The sequence below is a fragment of the Acanthochromis polyacanthus genome, chromosome 11 (genome assembly GCF_021347895.1).
Source record: "Acanthochromis polyacanthus isolate Apoly-LR-REF ecotype Palm Island chromosome 11, KAUST_Apoly_ChrSc, whole genome shotgun sequence".
Lineage (NCBI taxonomy): Eukaryota > Metazoa > Chordata > Actinopteri > Pomacentridae > Acanthochromis > Acanthochromis polyacanthus.
The window spans coordinates 13,575,519-13,594,122 of NC_067123.1; the positions used below are offsets into that span (position 1 = coordinate 13,575,519).

At 40.8% G+C, this 18,604-nt stretch overlaps 2 protein-coding genes across 2 annotated transcripts in view; both read right to left on the reverse strand.

Moving 5' to 3' along the window:
• LOC110969254 (ATPase family AAA domain-containing protein 2-like) overlaps nt 1-18,311 on the reverse strand; it is an 80,828-nt gene extending 62,517 nt beyond the window's left edge. Inside the window, exons 1-4 of the mRNA XM_051955121.1 lie at nt 18,057-18,311; nt 4,859-5,128; nt 4,386-4,677; nt 2,864-3,148 (exon numbers count right to left, since the gene is read on the reverse strand). Coding sequence (XP_051811081.1) covers nt 2,864-3,148; nt 4,386-4,677; nt 4,859-4,867 — 586 coding nt within the window. The 5' untranslated portion in view covers nt 4,868-5,128; nt 18,057-18,311. The remainder of the gene's footprint in view (nt 1-2,863; nt 3,149-4,385; nt 4,678-4,858; nt 5,129-18,056) is intronic.
• Nucleotides 5,135-11,302, reverse strand: LOC127536004 (zinc finger BED domain-containing protein 4-like). Its single transcript, XM_051955132.1, has 2 exons — nt 9,226-11,302; nt 5,135-8,899 (listed from the first exon to the last, which is right to left on the reverse strand). The coding sequence occupies exons 1-2, from the start codon at nt 10,812-10,814 to the stop codon at nt 8,896-8,898; spliced, it is 1,593 nt and encodes a 530-aa protein (XP_051811092.1). The 5' UTR covers nt 10,815-11,302; the 3' UTR covers nt 5,135-8,895.
• Nucleotides 18,312-18,604: the final 293 nt, after the last annotated feature.

The window sequence follows — 18,604 nt, forward strand, 5'->3', positions numbered from 1 at the left end:
GGGTTGAACTCTGATCAGTCATGTAAAGTTTCAGGCCGATTGGAACATGTACAGGCTACTTATAAAGCATTTACTGACCATCCAACAGGTGGCACTGCCACTGAGAGTGTATGTTGGCCTGTAAATGTGATCAGGATTGGAGTGTGATTATACATGTGAAGTTTCAGGCAGATCAGAGCATACTGAGAAGAATTAGACATCACTTCCTGTTTCATGGCGAAGGATCAGTATTTTGAGGGGCCGCCATGGCCGAGTTTTTGATAACTTTTCATCAGGAAGGTCTGGTGCATGTACTGTCCAAATTTCAGGTCTCTCAGACTTACCCCCTAGGAGCTATTCATTTTGACAAATTTACAGCAAATTCAAGATGACCGACTTCCTGTTGGGTTTAGGGCGTGGCTGTGATTGACTTTTTGGTGTGTCCCGATGTGGTGCATATGCCCACCAAATATTGTAGCTGTAAATGAAACATTGTGGAAGTTGGCCTAATGACCACTTTTTCAATTTTGCAGGTGGCGCTATAGAGCCATTTTGCCACACACATGCGCAACTCCCATAAAATATCAAATTTTTCGCCAGTCCTGATGTGCACGCCAAATTTCACGCGTTTTGGTTTATGATAAGGCCCCCAAAAAGTCAATTCATTTGCCGGGAGAAATTAATTTTGACAAATTTACAGCAAATTCAAGATGACAGACTTCCTGTTGGGTTTAGGGCGTGGCTGTGATTGACTTTTTGGTGTGTCCTGATGTTCTGCATATACCCACCAAATATTGTAGCTGTAAATGAAACATTGTGGAAGTTGGCCTAATGACCACTTTTCAATTTTGCAGGTGGCGCAACACAGCCATTTTGCCACACACATGCGCAACTCCCATAAAATATCAAATTTTTCGGCAGTCCTGATGTGCACGCCAAATTTCACGCGTTTTGGAATATGATAAGGCCGCCAAAAAGACAATTCTTTTCCCGAGGAGCGATTAAGTTTGAAAAATTTACAGCAAATTCAAAATGGCCAACTTCCTGTTGGGTTTAGGGCGTGGCTGTAATTGACTTTTTGGTGTGTCCTGATGTTCTGCATATGCCCACCAAATATTGTAGCTGTACATGAAACATTGTGGCAGTTGGCCTAATGACTACTTTTTCAAGTTTGCAGGTGGCGCAAAAGGGCCATTTTGCCACGCACATGCGCAACTCCCATAAAATATCAAATTTTTCGCCAGTCCTGATGTGCATGCCAAATTTCACGCGTTTTGGAGTATGATAAGGCCGCCAAAAAGCCAATTTACTTTACGGGAGAAAAAAAAATAATAATAATAATAATAAAATAATAATAAACCCTAGGGTTTCAATAGGGTCCTTGGCACCGCTGGTGCCTTGGACAGTCGGTGCCCCGGCACCGCCTGTCCTCGGCACCCTCGGTGCTCGGACCCTAATAATGATAATAATAATAATAATAAACCCTAGGGTTTCAATAGGGTCCTTGGCACCGCTGGTGCCTTGGACAGTCGGTGCCCTTGCACCGCCTGTCCTTCGCACCCTCGGTGCTCGGACCCTAATAATGATAATAATAATAATAATAATAAACCCTAGGGTTTCAATAGGGTCCTTGGCACCGCTGGTGCCTTGGACAGTCGGTGCCCTTGCACCGCCTGTCCTTCGCACCCTCGGTGCTCGGACCCTAATAATAATAATAATAATAAACCTTAGGGTTTCAATAGGGTCCTAGGCACCGCTGGTGCCTTGGATAGTCGGTGCCCTTGCACCGCCTGTCCTTCGCACCCTCGGTGCTCGGACCCTAATAATAAACCCTAGGGATTTAATAGGGTCCTAGGCACCGCTGGTGCCTTGGACAGTCGGTGCCCTTGCACCGTCTGTCCTTCGCACCCTCGGTGCTCGGACCCTAATAATAAACCCTAGGGTTTCAATAGGGTCCGAGGCACCGCTGGTGCCTTGGACATGCGCAACTCCCATAAAATATCAAATTTTTCGCCAGTCCTGATGTGCATGCCAAATTTCACGCGTTTTGGAGTATGATAAGGCCGCCAAAAAGCCAATTTACTTTACGGGAGAAAAAAAAAAAATAATAATAATAATAAAAATAATAATAAACCCTAGGGTTTCAATAGGGTCCTTGGCACCGCTGGTGCCTTGGACAGTCGGTGCCCTGGCACCGCCTGTCCTCGGCACCCTCGGTGCTCGGACCCTAATAATGATAATAATAATAATAATAAACCCTAGGGTTTCAATAGGGTCCTTGGCACCGCTGGTGCCTTGGACAGTCGGTGCCCTTGCACCGCCTGTCCTTCGCACCCTCGGTGCTCGGACCCTAATAATGATAATAATAATAATAATAAACCTTAGGGTTTCAATAGGGTCCTAGGCACCGCTGGTGCCTTGGATAGTCGGTGCCCTTGCACCGCCTGTCCTTCGCACCCTCGGTGCTCGGACCCTAATAATAAACCCTAGGGTTTCAATAGGGTCCGAGGCACCGCTGGTGCCTTGGACAGTCGGTGCCCTTGCACCGCCTGTCCTCGGCACTCTCGGTGCTCGGACCCTAATAAACCCTAGGGTTTCAATAGGGTCCTAGGCACCACTGGTGCCTTGGACAGTCGGTGCCCTTGCACCGTCTGCACCGTTTATAATAATAATAATAATAATAAACCCTAGGGTTTCAATAGGGTCCAAGGCACCAGCGGTGCCCTTGCACCGCCTGTCCTCGGCACCCTCGGTGCTTGAACCCTCATTAAATTTACACTTCAGGACTGAGATCTGTTGGGTGAATTGCATACAAAGCACACATTTCTCATCTAAAAGACATAAAATTGGGACAAATTAGACAAAACAACAGAAAGATACTTACCCCAAACCTTCTCAATGTCTATTTCAGACGTTTTATGAATGATCTGACAACTGTACGTCGACACATCAGACTTCAAAATCTTCACATGGTCTCTCCTCTGAAAGGTGTCGTCCTCATTTGGACGAACGTCAGAGGTCTCCAATCCATCCAGCTTACTCAAGACATGGTCATTCTGTTTGATCTGCACGATGATGTCTTTTGGGTAGAAGCTGGTGGGCAGGCAATTCAGAACCACATTGGACTTCACTTTGGATTTTGTTGTATACAAGAAGACCTCAGGTTTAGCTGGAAAGAGAAATTATAAAGTGATGTTTGCAGGATGCTAAACTAAACACACACAACAACGGTTTGTACCATTGACGTCCCCATAATAATCTGATTCAGAGCACTACAACTACTAGCCCTGGATGATTAAAGGACAATGTTGTATAACAGTGATAGACACTATAACTCCCTTCATGTCTGAAGGGAGGAAGCAGATTGACAGCAATGAGAAGGTGGTTCAACAGAATATTCAACAGTTTCAATTAAAAATATCAGGTGCAAAATGCCACAAAAGCGCATAACAAATGCATAGTTGCTGCTGAACCACACCAGAGCACACTCGCTATGGGGATCAAAGACAGCCAATCATGTCCCTTGAAAATGAAACACCATCACCCAGAGCTGCTCTTTCCAAGACACACTAGTCCAAAAACACCCATGACTATGTTCTCCACCACCTCTACCTAAGTGAAGTAGTCCCAGGAGCTTCAAGGGCTGACTGCCTGGGTGACTGCTGTAACACCAATTCAAGACCAGAACTGGTTCAAAGTTTATTAATTAAAATTAGGACGTAAATCTAATTCAGTATTTTTACTGTTGATTAACCTGCCAGTTATTTTATTAATTAAACAATTAGTTGTTTGGTCGATAAACTGCCACAAAATGGTGAAAAATTTCAATTGGTTTATCCCCAAACCAAATATGACAAACGTCTTGTTTTGCTCACAACCTAAAGATAACCTTTGTTAACTGTCATAGAGGAGGAAAGAAACCAGAAGATATTCACATTTAAGAAGCCGGAATCTGAGAATTAACAATTGTGTTCATTTAAAAAATTACTCAAAATGACTAATCATTCATCAGAGTAGTTGGTGCTTAATTTTATAGTTGACGATTAATCGATTGATCAGCAGCTGTATTTCACTGCTTATATGGTGCCAGGTTCCAGTTGTTCTGCTGACATTGTCAGGTAACCACAAGGTTTCTTGTTTATATGTTTTACTTCCAGGTGTGTAAATTCACCTATATCTGAGAGAAAAAAATACTCTTACATTATTTCTGAAGAGGTAAAGCAGAGCCCTCTCTATCACTCGTGGTCATACATTATAAGAGCATAGTGAAAGCACTGATCAACAACTGGTTTCGGTTTGACCAGTTTATCTCATGTTTCAAACATGCAGTTGTTACTACAGCTACGTCTAGAATATCCATTAATGTCTAATACAATAACACAGAGCTTATTTTATGCCGTACTTACAGACTTCTTTCAGATGCTTTTGCCCATAATCCAAAAATTCCGTCAGCCACTTAATGCACTCATTCTCCAGGTAGCCCTTGGTGTACTCCTTCAGCACCAGGACACCATCCCACTTCCTCTTGGTTGTGACCACAGGCTCAACCGAGGCCACCCAGACGCCATTCCCATCATCAAACAAGAGGAAGTCCCTTCCATCGTAGTTGTACATGTCCATGCCACGGTTAAATTTGATCGAGCCGTCATCCTGCACGTTGCCCAAGAGAGCCGTGCATCCACTAGAGAACATGGATGTCTGAAGGGAAGAAGCAGATATATCAGTCCCAAGACAGGATGGTGAGAAATATTAAACACAGCATTTAAATCCTTGTGCTTTATACACACACATATATATATATATATATATATATATATATATATATATATACACACACACACTCACTAATAACTCCCTGTTCGTGTTTTGACGATCTTACCTGTGTCATTCTGCCTCATTCCCTTCATCAAGATGTCAATGTTCACCTTGAACCACTGCTGCTTGCTTCAGCAGGACTGAGTTCCTTTCTTCCAGTAATCCTGCTGTAGTCGCTCCTTCATCCAGCTTTGTTTGGGAACTTTAACCTGGTTCTCGCTGTCGTGGTAGTCGATCTTGTCGTCGAGCAGGCCCATGGCAGTGAACTCATGGATGCCTGGGTAACCCATAGGTTTGGAGATGGCCGTGTAGATGTAAGTGAGGGAATGCTTCTCTGAAAAATCACAGAGAGCGAGTTTTCAGCTGAGATACATCAGTTTTGAGCTTCTACGTATCTTATCATCTATAAATATCCATCCAAATATTCAGACACAGCATGAGTCACAAAATTGGGACCATTATTAGTTCAGTCACCACTATACACCAACTAAAAAAACAAGCTATAAGCTCAATATTATCAGACTTTAAATTATTTTCTCTTCTAGCTTCTTTTCCATTGACAAGAGTTAAAGAAATATGAGTGCCACCAAACTTGACATGTAACTAGCAACAAAACGGGAATTGTTTATTTTTTAAAGTGTACATCTATAGTAAAATACCACCACTTCCATGCTGCCTTTTAACATCGAGACTAAACTTTTAACAGGTCTTACAGAAACTTCGATTTCTTTTGGAATTACATGACTAACTTAAAAAAATGAATTCTCTTTTCTAAAATATTTATTACGTTAGAGTTTCTAGTATAACAGTTTTGTACTCTTGTTTACATTTCATACAGTGCTGCATGACATACAGTTTTTCAAATTCTCCATACAGGCGGACATAAACCTCCACTGCTCTGTACAAGCCCAGTGACTTGTATTTGTTGTTTGTCCAGTCAGAATCAAGGTGGTAAATCAAACATCGCAGTTAAAACAGAAAGGCTGAAAGGGCAGATTAGATCAGCACCTGACAGTACAAACATACCTTCTGTCATAAAATTAATTAATACCAGAAGTAAACACTGCAGAGATGGCACTGTAATTCTGTTTATCCTGTGCTACTTTGGTTCTTCTTTGTGTTTTGTCTTTTTTCTTCTTATTTGTGGTAATGTTTCCCTATCGAGACAACTCAAAAAAAGAAAAAAGGATTGACAGAGTTTTTAAACTCTCATTTATCCGTCAGAAAGAAAATCAAATCTTTACAATCAGACTTTGCTCTGGAGCCAATTCTGACTTTTCATGTCATAAGTATCTCGACCAGGGGTCAGCAACCTGTGGCTCAGGAGCCACATTGCGGCTCTTTCATCCTTCTGTTGCGGCTCCCTCTAGCTTTGAAAAATAATCAGCAGGCTATTTAATTAATTTTATTAATTAGTAAAAATCAACAAGGGCATAGAGGTAAAAAGTGATATATGCAGTGTTGTCTTCATTTTAAATACCAAAAGGATTTTGCAGCTCCCGGTGTTTTCTGTGGGAAACGGGTCAAAATGGCTCTTTGAGTGTTAAAGGTTCCAGACCCCTGATCTAGACTTTAGCTGTGTTTCCATTACCCTTAGATAGGGCTGGGCGATAAATCGAATTAATTCGATTAATTCGCATTTTTAAAACCTGATGATTTGAAAATTTGCGAAATCGTAAAATCGAGGCGAGCTTAAATATATAACAATACAGATTCTTCTTCTGCCTTTCATGACTTGTGCACTGGCGTTTGCTTCCGCCTCTCATCTCCTTCCGCCAAAACACTCACACCCCCACCCCCGTCATGGCGGACAGAACAGCAGACGAAGAGTTGGTGGCGAGAAAAGGGCCTCATGTTACATCGATTATATGGAAGTGGTTCGGCTTTGACAAGACTGACACAGAGCAAACTACAGTCATGTGCAAGGTTTGCAAAAGTACTGTCAAAAGGAAGAGTAGCAGCACAACTAACCTCTTTCAGCACCTCCGGCAGAGGCATCCTAAAGAATGGGAAAAGAGCACGCAGCTACAGGAGTGCGGCATAGGGTTGCCACCCGTTCCTTAAAATACAGAATCGTCCTTTGTTTGACAATTAATTGTAGTATCCCGTATTGATTCAATACGGGACGCTAATTGTTCCGTATTTTCATAAATGTCCCATACACGTCTGTCACACATGCATCAAAACTGCATAATAAACAAAATAAAACACAGGAAATATTAAGGGCAGCCAGTTTCATCTTCCTTAGACCTATGTAACGAGGACCCCATCCGAGGTCCAGCAGGTCCATTTGCCGGTTCTGCCGCGGGTTTCCTGGTTACAGACACTGCTGCTCCCGCGTGTTTAAAAATGTCTACACTCGAAACTCCACCACGACCAAAGAAGCAAAACTGTTTTCAAAAGCACAGGCGTGAGTGGGAAGACTGGAACCCTGGCAATAGGAACAGGGCAAACTGTGTTGCTCATAGACTAGCCGAAGTAAGGCAGCATCAGGAGACCAACATGTAAGAAACACGAAAACAGAGAGAACCCAACCAGCAGGTCACAGTTTATCATCATATAATCATCTCCTAAAGTCCCTTTGGTAAGGGACATCAGTACATGGTTGTGAATTTACCAGAGGATGATTATAGTCAGACTAATGTGACCGTAGACTCTACAGTATTTTAGTGACTCAATAAATGCCTAAGTTGTTTAATAGTATTTTAAATGCTTTTGTTTTTTTAAATATTTATTTAATAGCCTATATGTGATCAATAAATGGCCTTTGCCTATCTAAAGAAAAACTAACTCACTAAATAAATAAGTAAATACATTCACACACGTAAATAATAGGGATGCACGATATTGGATTTTTGCCGATATCCGATATGCCGATATATCGAAATGCCTTTTGGCCGATACCGATACCAATAATCACACGTTTGGGTTTTTTTCCACTGTAAAGAAAGCTAAGTCTCTCCTGTACTGGAATTTACATGTTACTCTTATTGTGACAGTCTATTTGTTTAAGAAACACATGCAAAACAAGACAAAAAACATTTGATTTTAACATAAATAAGAAATGTATTATTTTTCAAACTCATGACATTCAGTATTGAAATACAGAAAAATAATTTCTTTGAATCACATGAACTGTAAAATGTACAATGCATTTTTAAACAAAAACCAAGCTGCATTTGACTATTTTAGAGCTACTGTAACAACCTGGTGACAGACAGAAAGAGAGCTCTGGAGTGCAAATAAATAAAGTGCTACATTTTATTTAAGGAGCTTATTTTTTCAGATGGAAAAATAATAATAATCCTAACTGAACAACTGACTTGCAGGGTGCTTCCCTGGAATAATACTAAAAGTGCTTGAACAAAAAACAAAAGTGCAAAAATTTAAATTAGCTAGCTCAGACCTAAAACGTCAGTCCATTTCAGTATAAGAAATGAGGATAAAGAACAAAAACCATTTCAGTTAGTGCTGATCTATTAGTTCTGACTGAAAGAAGACAAATTGAAAACAATATCAAGCATTTTCTGTTAACAGCACTATAAAGAGCAGGTGACATAGTGATCTTTAGAGCACAAAATAAAAGCAGTAGTTTCCTGACCTAAAACATCAGTCCTTCAGTATCAGGACACAAAGAGAAATGAATGATTATGGAAAAAAAAATCCAACACATAAATCTGACGGAAAAAGAAATAATCCATCAGTTTTTATTAAAAATACGTTTACAACCTTGGGATTGAGAAATTGACCCCCTTAAGAATTTAATTCACAACTTGAACTTAAGTCTTTACCTTTTCAAGGCAAATTAGAGATGACTTCAGCTGACAGATAAGCTTGTCTTTATCTAACTATTTAGGAGCAAGGGAAGGTTTTTCTTCACAAAAATTAGCATCTCTGCTTTCCCACAATCTAGACGATTCCTCATTTCATCTATCACATCAGAGGCAACACTAAATAGCCGCTCGCTGTCAACACTTGTGCTGGGCGCACACAGGTACTTGCGTGCTGCACGAGCGAGTGCAGGGAAACGGGACTGGTTGGTTTTCCAGTAGTCCAGTGGACTGTTGCTCCTGGAGATTGGGGCCTCAGACAGGTATGCATTTATCTACAAAGTAAAAGAACACAGAAATGTTATATTTTAGGTTTTTAAACCCTTCTCTCTAAGGCAATGACAGTACAATTACTGTTTTTTTTAATCCATTCTCTATGGTGGTTCAGTATGGAACTTAAAGCTACGGTGAGAAACACTACAGGCTTTTCCCCAGACATTCCCAGACAGTTTTAAAGAAGGCAACAGCTGACAATGTGGAATAATAATCTGTACAGTCACATTACACATTTGTTTAATTTCTGCAGTTCAAAAATATTAAATACAAAATGAAAGTCTCTCATGAACTATGCTTTACAGTACGATTTTCTTTTTTGGCTTACCTGTGATGCTGTTTCGGTATTTGCCAACTCTCCATGTGTGCCACTCTCCTCCAGAATTTCTTCATACATGTCCAGCAGTGATCTTGTTCGGGTCTTCTTTTCAGGGGGGCCTCTGTGCTGGTGTGTGCGCTTCCCGTGCCATCATCCATTTTATCCAACACTGTCAGCAACAGGTCACGGGCACTCCTCTTTTGATCCACGTCAAAGTACCGGTCTTTGTAACGGGCATCAAGCATTGTAGCTATGGAAAAAAGGGGCTCACTTTGCACACCATGGAAGCGGTCATTCACAGCTTTCAGGAGGGTCGCTTTTGCAGTCTGCACACCTCTGTCGGTGTCAGTAGGTCTGCTCAGCAGGCGCCTCAGTGCCACTACCGCAGGGATCACATCAGCAGCAGAGGCTTCTGCGGAACTTATCTCTCTAGTCAGTTGCTCAAAAGGTGCCAGAAGTGTGATCATATTTTCTAAAATCGCCCACTGATTTGCCGTCACAGTGGCCGGCAGCTCATAATCAGCAGCATATGCTCCTAATGCCCTCTTCTGCTCAACCAGACTTTGCATCATATAAAAGGTGGAATTCCATCTTGTTGCAACATCCTGTTGAAGCCGTTTTACCTGCATCCCGAGCTCCTTTTGTACACCTTGCAGGCGGCTGCTTGCAACTTGAGAATGTTTAAAATGTCCGACAATTTTCCTCCCGACGGCAACAACATCCGCAACGCTGCGCTGGGCCAGAACGCCTTCATGTACCGCGAGCTGCAGTGTGTGCACCATGCACGGTAAACTTGGCACTCCGAACTCCAACATAGCTTTTGCCATGTTACGCGCATTGTCACGTAGCACTACATGCACCATCTCCTTGGATATATTCCATTTTTTAAACATGCTGTCAAAGGCAGAAGCAATGGAAGCCGCTGTGTGAGAACCGGAGCACTCCTGCGAATGAAGAACGGCTTTTTTAAGAGTAAAATCCTCGTCTATCCACTGTGCTGTGAGACTCAACATGCTGACAGGACTTACACTCGATGTCCAAATATCCGAAGTGAAGCTAATGTGAGCAGCATTAGCGAGGAGCTTCTCTACGTGATTGGAGACGGAGCATTGCAGTTCAGGTAAGGCTACATCTGAGAAGAAACGCCGGCTAGGCATGGCGTAGCGGGGCTCCAGATGCATCATTAGCCTGCGAAAGCCCGCATCTTCAACCACGCTGAATGGCTGGTTATCAAGAGCAATGAATTCGATTATTTTCTTGTTGATCTCCTTTACCTTGGGGTGATCACTGTTAAATGCCTTAGCTTTGTTGAATGATCGAAGGAGAGGCTGCATCGAGGTTTTCGCTGGTGCTGGCGCTTTTTCCTCCTTGCTTTTAAGAAACTCCCGGTGCAGTTCAGGGTGACGGCTCTTGAGATGCACAATTAAATTGGTAGTGTTAAAGGAGTGTTGCTTTTCTACTCCTCGCATCACTTGAGCTTTACAATCATTGCAAATCGCTAATTTCTTGTCTGTTCCTGAGATACTAAAATACCTCCACACAGCCGACATGTTGAGACTTGCTCTTGGCGCACTATGGATGTCACCGCGCGCGCCCATTTACTACGTCACCTTATCGGCTGTGCCTATCGGCAGAAATTTTCATATCTGCAGATACCGATAAACGGGTTTATCTGCAGATACCGATATTGTTCCGATAATATTGTGCATCCCTAGTAAATAATGCATTCATTGTGATAAGAAAAGATTTAGATGAGAAAAAATATCTGTAGAGAATTTCTTTGTCCAGTATGCTGCATTCAGTTTTTGCAGAATCCAGTATTACACACTGGTTGGCCATTACATTTTATTAGTATGGTTTCACTGTTTAAAATGATGCCACATCTTTTTAGACAGAACCTGTGATCATAAAACAATACAAAACTTAGTTTTGTGTTAATAAAGCACTTAAAGCTTGAAGTATGACTAAATGCATTTTTTCAAAATTAAATATACCACTCCTTGGGTGGTTGTGGCTTGGTAAAGTTGGAAAGATATTCACAGATTCAGACTTCCAGCATCAATAACTCATTAGATATAGGTTGTCAAAACATAAACGATGCCTCGTTCCCATCGTTGTAAGGCAGATGTTGTGTTACAAGCCCAGTTTTATCAAAAGCAGCTGTCTTTCAAGTTGCAGAAATAACATTGGTGTCGATGAGCAGCCGGCTGTGAACAGGGACCGCCTGCAAATTGCAAAACTGCTGCAACAGCGAAGAGAGACAAATATTCAATAACCTCCCTCTGATACACTGTAGTGTCAACAGGATCACTGCAGCCTTCAACTGGCTCCAGTTGACACCAGTGTTATTCCTGCAGCTTGATAGACAGCTACTTTGATAAAACTGGGCTTGTAGCACATTGTCTGCCTTACAACGATGGGAAAGAGGCATTGTTTATGTTTTAACTATGTATGTCTAATGAGTTATTGATGCCGGAAGTCTGAATCTGTGAATGTCTTTTCAATTGAACTGTGGCCCCGAGGAGTCGTGGTGGGTGTCCTTTATTTTCGTTTCTGAAAGGTGGCAACCCTAGGCATGGTTAGAACTAGCCATAGCAAACAGACCGCAAAGAAACAACAAAAATTGATTAAAATCGTAATAGTCCAAGATGACTTTAAAAAATTTAATAAATAAATAAACAAAAATAGAGATTTTATTTTTTGGCCTACCCTTAGATATGCGCAAAATGGAAATAGCGCAATAATGGAAACACCTGAATTTCGAAAAAGGACTAAAATATCACAAATAAGTTTTTACGCTCTCATGAGGCAGTTTTTCAGACATTTTGATACTGAAAAATATCGCAAAAGTGCAATGGAAACACTTTTTCCGCAATTCTACGTCACATGATGTGATGTACCTGGTCACATGACCAGTTCTCTGAGTAAACATGGCGCAGTAGGTGTGGACAGAAGAGGAGACCGAGACTTTTCTTGCCATTACTCTTGAGAAAAACATCACTGTCATACTAGACAGCAAACAGCAGAGGAATGCAGAGTGTTATAAGGAGATAGAAACAGGTTTTGGACGTCCATCATCCTGCAGTGAAATCTCGCGGGATGATATTTTACGAAAGTTACGATGCTTCTGCCCAGAACAACCTTCAATGGAAACACGTTCAAAGCGTAAATATACTATGTCAAAATTTTAGAAATATCGCTTTTATTTTGCGAAAAACTGTATCGGAAACCCAGCTAATGTCATCTGTCCACATACTCAAACACGCGACTGCTCCATCTTCATCAGAACATGACTTCATAACTTACATTTTATTTCATGTGGAGAAATTACTACTAGTAACTGACGACATTTAAATCTATAAATATTTTTTAAGAGTTCACCAAAAGTTAAATGTGTAGTTTACAGGTATGTCTTTTTTCTCACTGGTGTCACTAAAACAGCAACTACATCAGCTGAGATCTGCTTTTTTGAAAACTACATGCTGTTGATCCGTACACTGCTGTTGTAACCTGGTCATGAATAGGAGACTATTACACTAAACTTTCTTTAGAGCTCATCGATGAGGATCTGCTCTTTCCTTTAGTCTTTTACATGAAAGGTTTTCAGCAATTTCAGACATCATTTTTGACTCTACAAACCCTTTAACAATAACATAAGCATTTGTTCAACCATTACTATGTTCTCTTACTCTAAATTAAATGTTTTTCCCTCACTTGGAGCTGTGGTAAAACATCTCTCCAAATAAAGTTAAGAATTTAAAAGATAGTAATGAAAAGGTGCAATTTTGTCAAAATTAACAAGACAAGGGGTAAACAGTAAACAACAAAAGGTCAGAATCTGGATGTAGGAAGTCAGATTAACTGCATGATATACAGTTAAAAAATGGCCCAAACCATGTCTAAATTAGTAGATAAAAGCTAAATAAGGAGATTAAACAGTGGACATTTGGATCTAATAAGTGAAAATAAAAGACAAGATGTAAAGTCAGGACTTCTGTCTCATCCAAGCAATTGCTTTAAACAATACATAATTTCCTTCTTTTATCAAGTCAAAACGGGAGTTAAAAAAACATAAACTTCGAGTAATATTTTTATTTCTCATTTTGCACATTATTGAGAGGGGTCCAGCTGCAGACCTCCCGTGTGAGGCTGCTTCCGGTGCAGGCTCCCCTCTCAGGTTGCGTCACCAGTGTCAGGTCCGGAATAAACAACTTTTTTGTGTGTCTGTAAAAGGACTCTGGACAGAAACCAATGAGGTTACACACTCGGTACAGTAGGTGGCGGTATGCATCTTTATGCATACCGTCTGCGATCCGCCATTTAATCCAGAGAAGAAGAGGAAGCGCAAGACTCCGGACTTTAACAGCTGCAACGTGTTACTTTTTCGAGTAACACAACTCCGTGTAGTACATTTACGGTAAGTGAAATTTATGTATCCCAAAAATCGAATCCACAGGTTGCATGTTTGACGTTTCACTTGTCTTTTGCTACTTTCTATGTGCTGTAATTTGTACATTAATAACTTATGGCACTGTTTGTACAGCAGTTTTGCTATAGGAAGACTAATCGTTTTCTTTCTGTCTTTTCCATAGGACAAAGACGAGGCCAGGGTAATCTCAGAATGTAGACAAGCAGCAGCTTGGGTTTTAGAAAACCAGCACTTGTTTGCAGACAAGGTGGAGTTGCCCTGTGCCCTCACAATGGCAGAAGAGGAACTGGCAGAGGCTGTGCGGCAGTACCAGAGACTTTGGTCTGAGGATGAAGGCTCCATTATTGATGACCAGGAGAAGGAAGAAATCTTGGAGCCATTTAAATTCACTTTCTATAAAGTGGAGGACTTATGGATCTTCTGCGAACAAATTGCAGACCGACGGAATTTTTTGATATATGCCGAATGCAAAATTCAGGAATAATTCAATAATCTGTTCAATTAAAGGCAGAAAAAAACAATAAAAATGTTTCTTTTCATATTTGATATTCTTAGATCATGCACATATAATAATTTATGTTCCTTATATCATGAACAACACAGATAAGTTAGTGCATTTTAAGAAAATCAATACAGTTGTAAGTAGCCCTATGCTGACGTTTTTAAATTTCAGTGTTTCCCCTGGGTTGAAATGGCTGCGAGGTGGTGGGTTGCGCCGGAGGCATGAAGCAACTAGAGGGGTCCGGGGGCATGCCCCCCTGGAAAAATTTTGAAAATCAACATGCAAAATGGGGCATTCTGGCACAATTTGGAGCACATTTTGTTGTATTTGTAGCCATTTCCAAAAATTAAATTAAATAAAATTTTCATGTTTCTTTTCTAAAAATTAGTGATAGGGAGAAAATATGTCAAATATAAACCCACTTGTCCTTGCGATCAAAACATGTCAACTAGTCAAGTCTATTATATTCTGGTCAGATTTCCACAAGCCATTCCAAAATGCCACATCAGTTCTTATTACAAATTTGAAAAAGAGTACAAAGGACTTGAATCTGGAAACTAGTGGTGACTTTTACTTTTTTTTCTAAAAACAACTACATGTTAGGTACCAAATTCCCATTTCATTTTTATTTATAATAAAAAGGTTATGTCATGACCTTCATTTTACTTAAAAATGTGAAAGAAAACTTCAACTCTGGGTTAACCTCTTAAGCCCTGGCCATATTTTCAGAAAAAAACGCCGGGATTTCTTCGGCCCACCCGTGGGCCGACCGGGCTTAAGAGGTTAACAACTGGTTTTCTGAAGGAGTTCTGTTTTCAAAACTGTTACCTTTTCAAACACAGAACTAGAATTTGAACACAGAATTTGTTTTGCCATTGAATGATATAATTTCGGGCACTCTATAAATCATTTTATCAAAAGAAACTAGGAACTTTATATTCCGTTGAAATCAGTTGTCTCGTTTGTGAGAACGGGTTTTGTCGTGCCTAAATGTTTTAACTGGAGCCACTGTCAATTCCTATCGCCGCGGACAACAAAATAGTAAGCAAACTCAGTAAAGGAAGCGAGATCGATGCCTACACTGCGTTGCTCACTTTATTTTGATGACATGCGATAGTTTTGATACTTAATTTGACATATGTCTGTGATACACACCTGCTTTTAGCCCCGAAACACGAAACAATGGAGCACTGCCGCTTCTTGTCCGCCATGCTTGTTGTTCGCCAATCGGAACGACCAACATTTGAAACATGAACTCGCGGGATGTCATACGAGAACTGAGTGTTACCGACCAACGGGGATGTGCCTTGCTGTCTTCACCCACGGCGAGAAAAGGCTGCCATTCTGACTTGATTTCAGTGGCGAATATAACGGACTTATGTGTCAATGCTTTCTAATATTTAGCATTACTTTTTTTTTTTTTTTTTGGTGTGGACCAGTGAGGCGGCAATGTCGGCAAAATTGTAATGAGGCGGTGGCCTATACCAGTGAGGCGGCCCGCCTCGTCGGTCATATAGGAGGGGAAACACTGAATTTAATAAAATCTGATTGGCTTCTATGTCTTCTATCTTCAGGTGTAAAGTATGGTATACAAGACATAGCTGGAATCATTTAATGTGATAGTAGACAAAATAATATAGTGTGTATAATATATATTAATATGTCATACATTATATACATGAGATGTTGAGGCTATGAAGAAAAGCTTGATTCATTATGTTGATGATTTGATTTAACTACACTTCAAAAGAGCATTAGGTTCACAGTGTAAACAGATGCATCAGCACATTTAGTTCAAATCTTTACAATAAAACAAACTATTCAATTACAAATTAATTATAAATGGCAGGCGTCCAATCAACAAGTGTTGTTTTTCTGTATGAAATAGGCACAAGCTATATTGACGGAGTTGTAGTGCAGATGTAGGCTCATGCAATAATGTTGCTGGCAAACGTCTAACCATGCTAAATGCTATGTATACAGAATAGGCTACATCAACATGTATTCTACATTTAATAAACATGCTTCTCACGTTACACTGTTGAGTCATAAAATATAAATCCATGACAAAAATCGCTTCCTTCGAAATTGTCAACACGATCTTATTTTGAAGTTCCTGCCGTGCACTTCCTGTCCTGAGCGACCTGACGCTGGAGGCCATAGATATACTCGATGCCTCGCCGGCCAGTGAGCGATGCGTCAGTGCGCCGCCATCTTGGAACGGGAGCAAGCGGGAGTAAACAAACCAGCGATAAGCGTGTTTATCACACACCGATTGCCAAAAAGAATCAGAGAATTTATTGTCATTGCACACTTTAGTATACAACGAAATTACATTTGAGCTGCCCTGCCAATGGCAGCTCCGGCTGCTGCGCTGTAAGCGCGCCACCTGTGTATGTAGGAAATGAGAGAAAAGAAAAACGAAAAGAAGAGACATTTGGTGAGGGTGGCCGAGGGTAAAATGAAAAAAGCTCAAAATGCCACAGTCTTGTGCGGCCTGGGGCTGCACAATGCAACGCAACCCAAACACAAGGGCACAAGGAATCACATTCCACAAGTGAGTATGCCCTTTCCATTGAACTTTTCACAGATTTCACCAGATATTGTAGCAGAAACCCATGGTATGATACCAAGACGTTGTCAGTCTGTGGCTATATCTTTGGAGAAGTGCACACAGAGATGGCAAATTGGGTTTCAGAAATAAACTCATACTGAACTTAGAAAAGGATATATTGTTTTTGATGAGCAGTTAATGAAATCAATATTATATCTAGCTTTTTTTTCATGCAGGCATGGAACACAAGTAAATTGAAGAATTTAGGCATGGTTCCAACTTTGTGCTAGCTATGTGCTGTTATTGTTGTTCCCTTTTTTCTCAGAGTGAGGAAAATCTATGCTTGTGAGTACTGAATTACTTACCGTTTGTGTTATTGAATTGAGCAAGTACGATGCTGTTGAGTTTGATCTTGTACTATTTTCCGCGACCGCAATGCTAACCGTTAGCATGTCAATGGGTTTTCCCATAGGAATTAGCATCAAGCTAGCGGACTTTGTTTATACGCGTATAATTGTTCAAAGATGTTAATCCCATATGGAAATGCGGCACAAAAAAAGGAATAATCAGTAGACTAAATAAATAAAACTTAGAAGCTGCTTATCATGGTGATCAGAGAAACCTGACATCACAACAGGTCAACACAACAAACAGTTGCAGGAAAAGGGTCCCTAAAACTTGTTGTGCTGATTGACACCATCTGTTTGGGAGCGTAACCAAAAGACGACCTCGTAAGCTTTCAAATGAGCCATACCATGTCGAAATCTATGCATTACAAGGAAAGTTATGAGCGGAAAACTGTGTCTGTGTAATGGTCTGGCATATACCACACGTTGGTTGTTTACAACTTCACTCCCGTTCTAAGATGGCGGCACACTGACGCATCGCCAGCCTATGCTGGACAGTGGCGTGAGGCATCTAGTATATCTATGCTGGAGGCGACCTGAGCAAGGAGGATGCAGTAGCGTTCTCAGGCGGGAGGTCTGCAGCCAGACTCTCTTGCATTTATTTGTTAAAGTGACACCTTTTTCACCTGTACCTTAAGCGATATTTAACAGTCAGTGTTAATTTCAGCGTAAATACATGGCATGGTTACGTGTTTGAATCTGAGCAACAAGCTAAGCCGATGGCCAATGTTAGCTAATGAGTTCAGTCGACGATATTCAGCAGTAAGTTGGTTTTCTTCTGCCTATTTTTCAGCACCACGTCTGTCAAATAGCTGTACGTTACTAAAACTTAAGAAGAATAACAAGACAAGAATAACATCTTGAAATGTTTTTTTAAAGACGTCACAACTGGTTTTAATTTCACTTTTAACGGGACAAACGGTATCGTGTCAGGAAACAACAACTTACCGCCATGAACAGTCAGTTGAGTCCCCAGGAGGGCCAAAACTGCGATTAGCAGCATTTTGAGCACAGACCACAGTGTCTTCTTGTTGGTAAATTCGTCTTCATCGAACGGATTGGCCGACTTTTCTGCCCATGTCAGGCCAACACCGACCGCTGCTGCTGGGTTGCTTCTTCCTCCTCCTGCTCGCTCTGTGTGGTGCGTTGACGACTGCTCGGTAATTACGCAGGCACTCAAGTCGCGCCCACTTTGTCACTGACTGGTTTTCACTTATGTTGCCTCTCTGACTTCGCAGACAGGAGGCAGCAGGTGATTGCTAAGGATTCATAGGAGTGCCACAATAAAATATAAATCTGATTTTTTTTTTTAAAAAATAAGGAAATAAATGTGTAAATATACAGAGGCATAAATAAATAAATAAATCTGTTAAAAATAAGGAAACGTGTAAATATAAAGAGGAATAAAAAAGAATAAATAAATACAGAAATACATAACTAAATAAATAATTGCTTTTCTATTTTTTTCCTTTAATTTTTCCATTTTGTCATTGTCC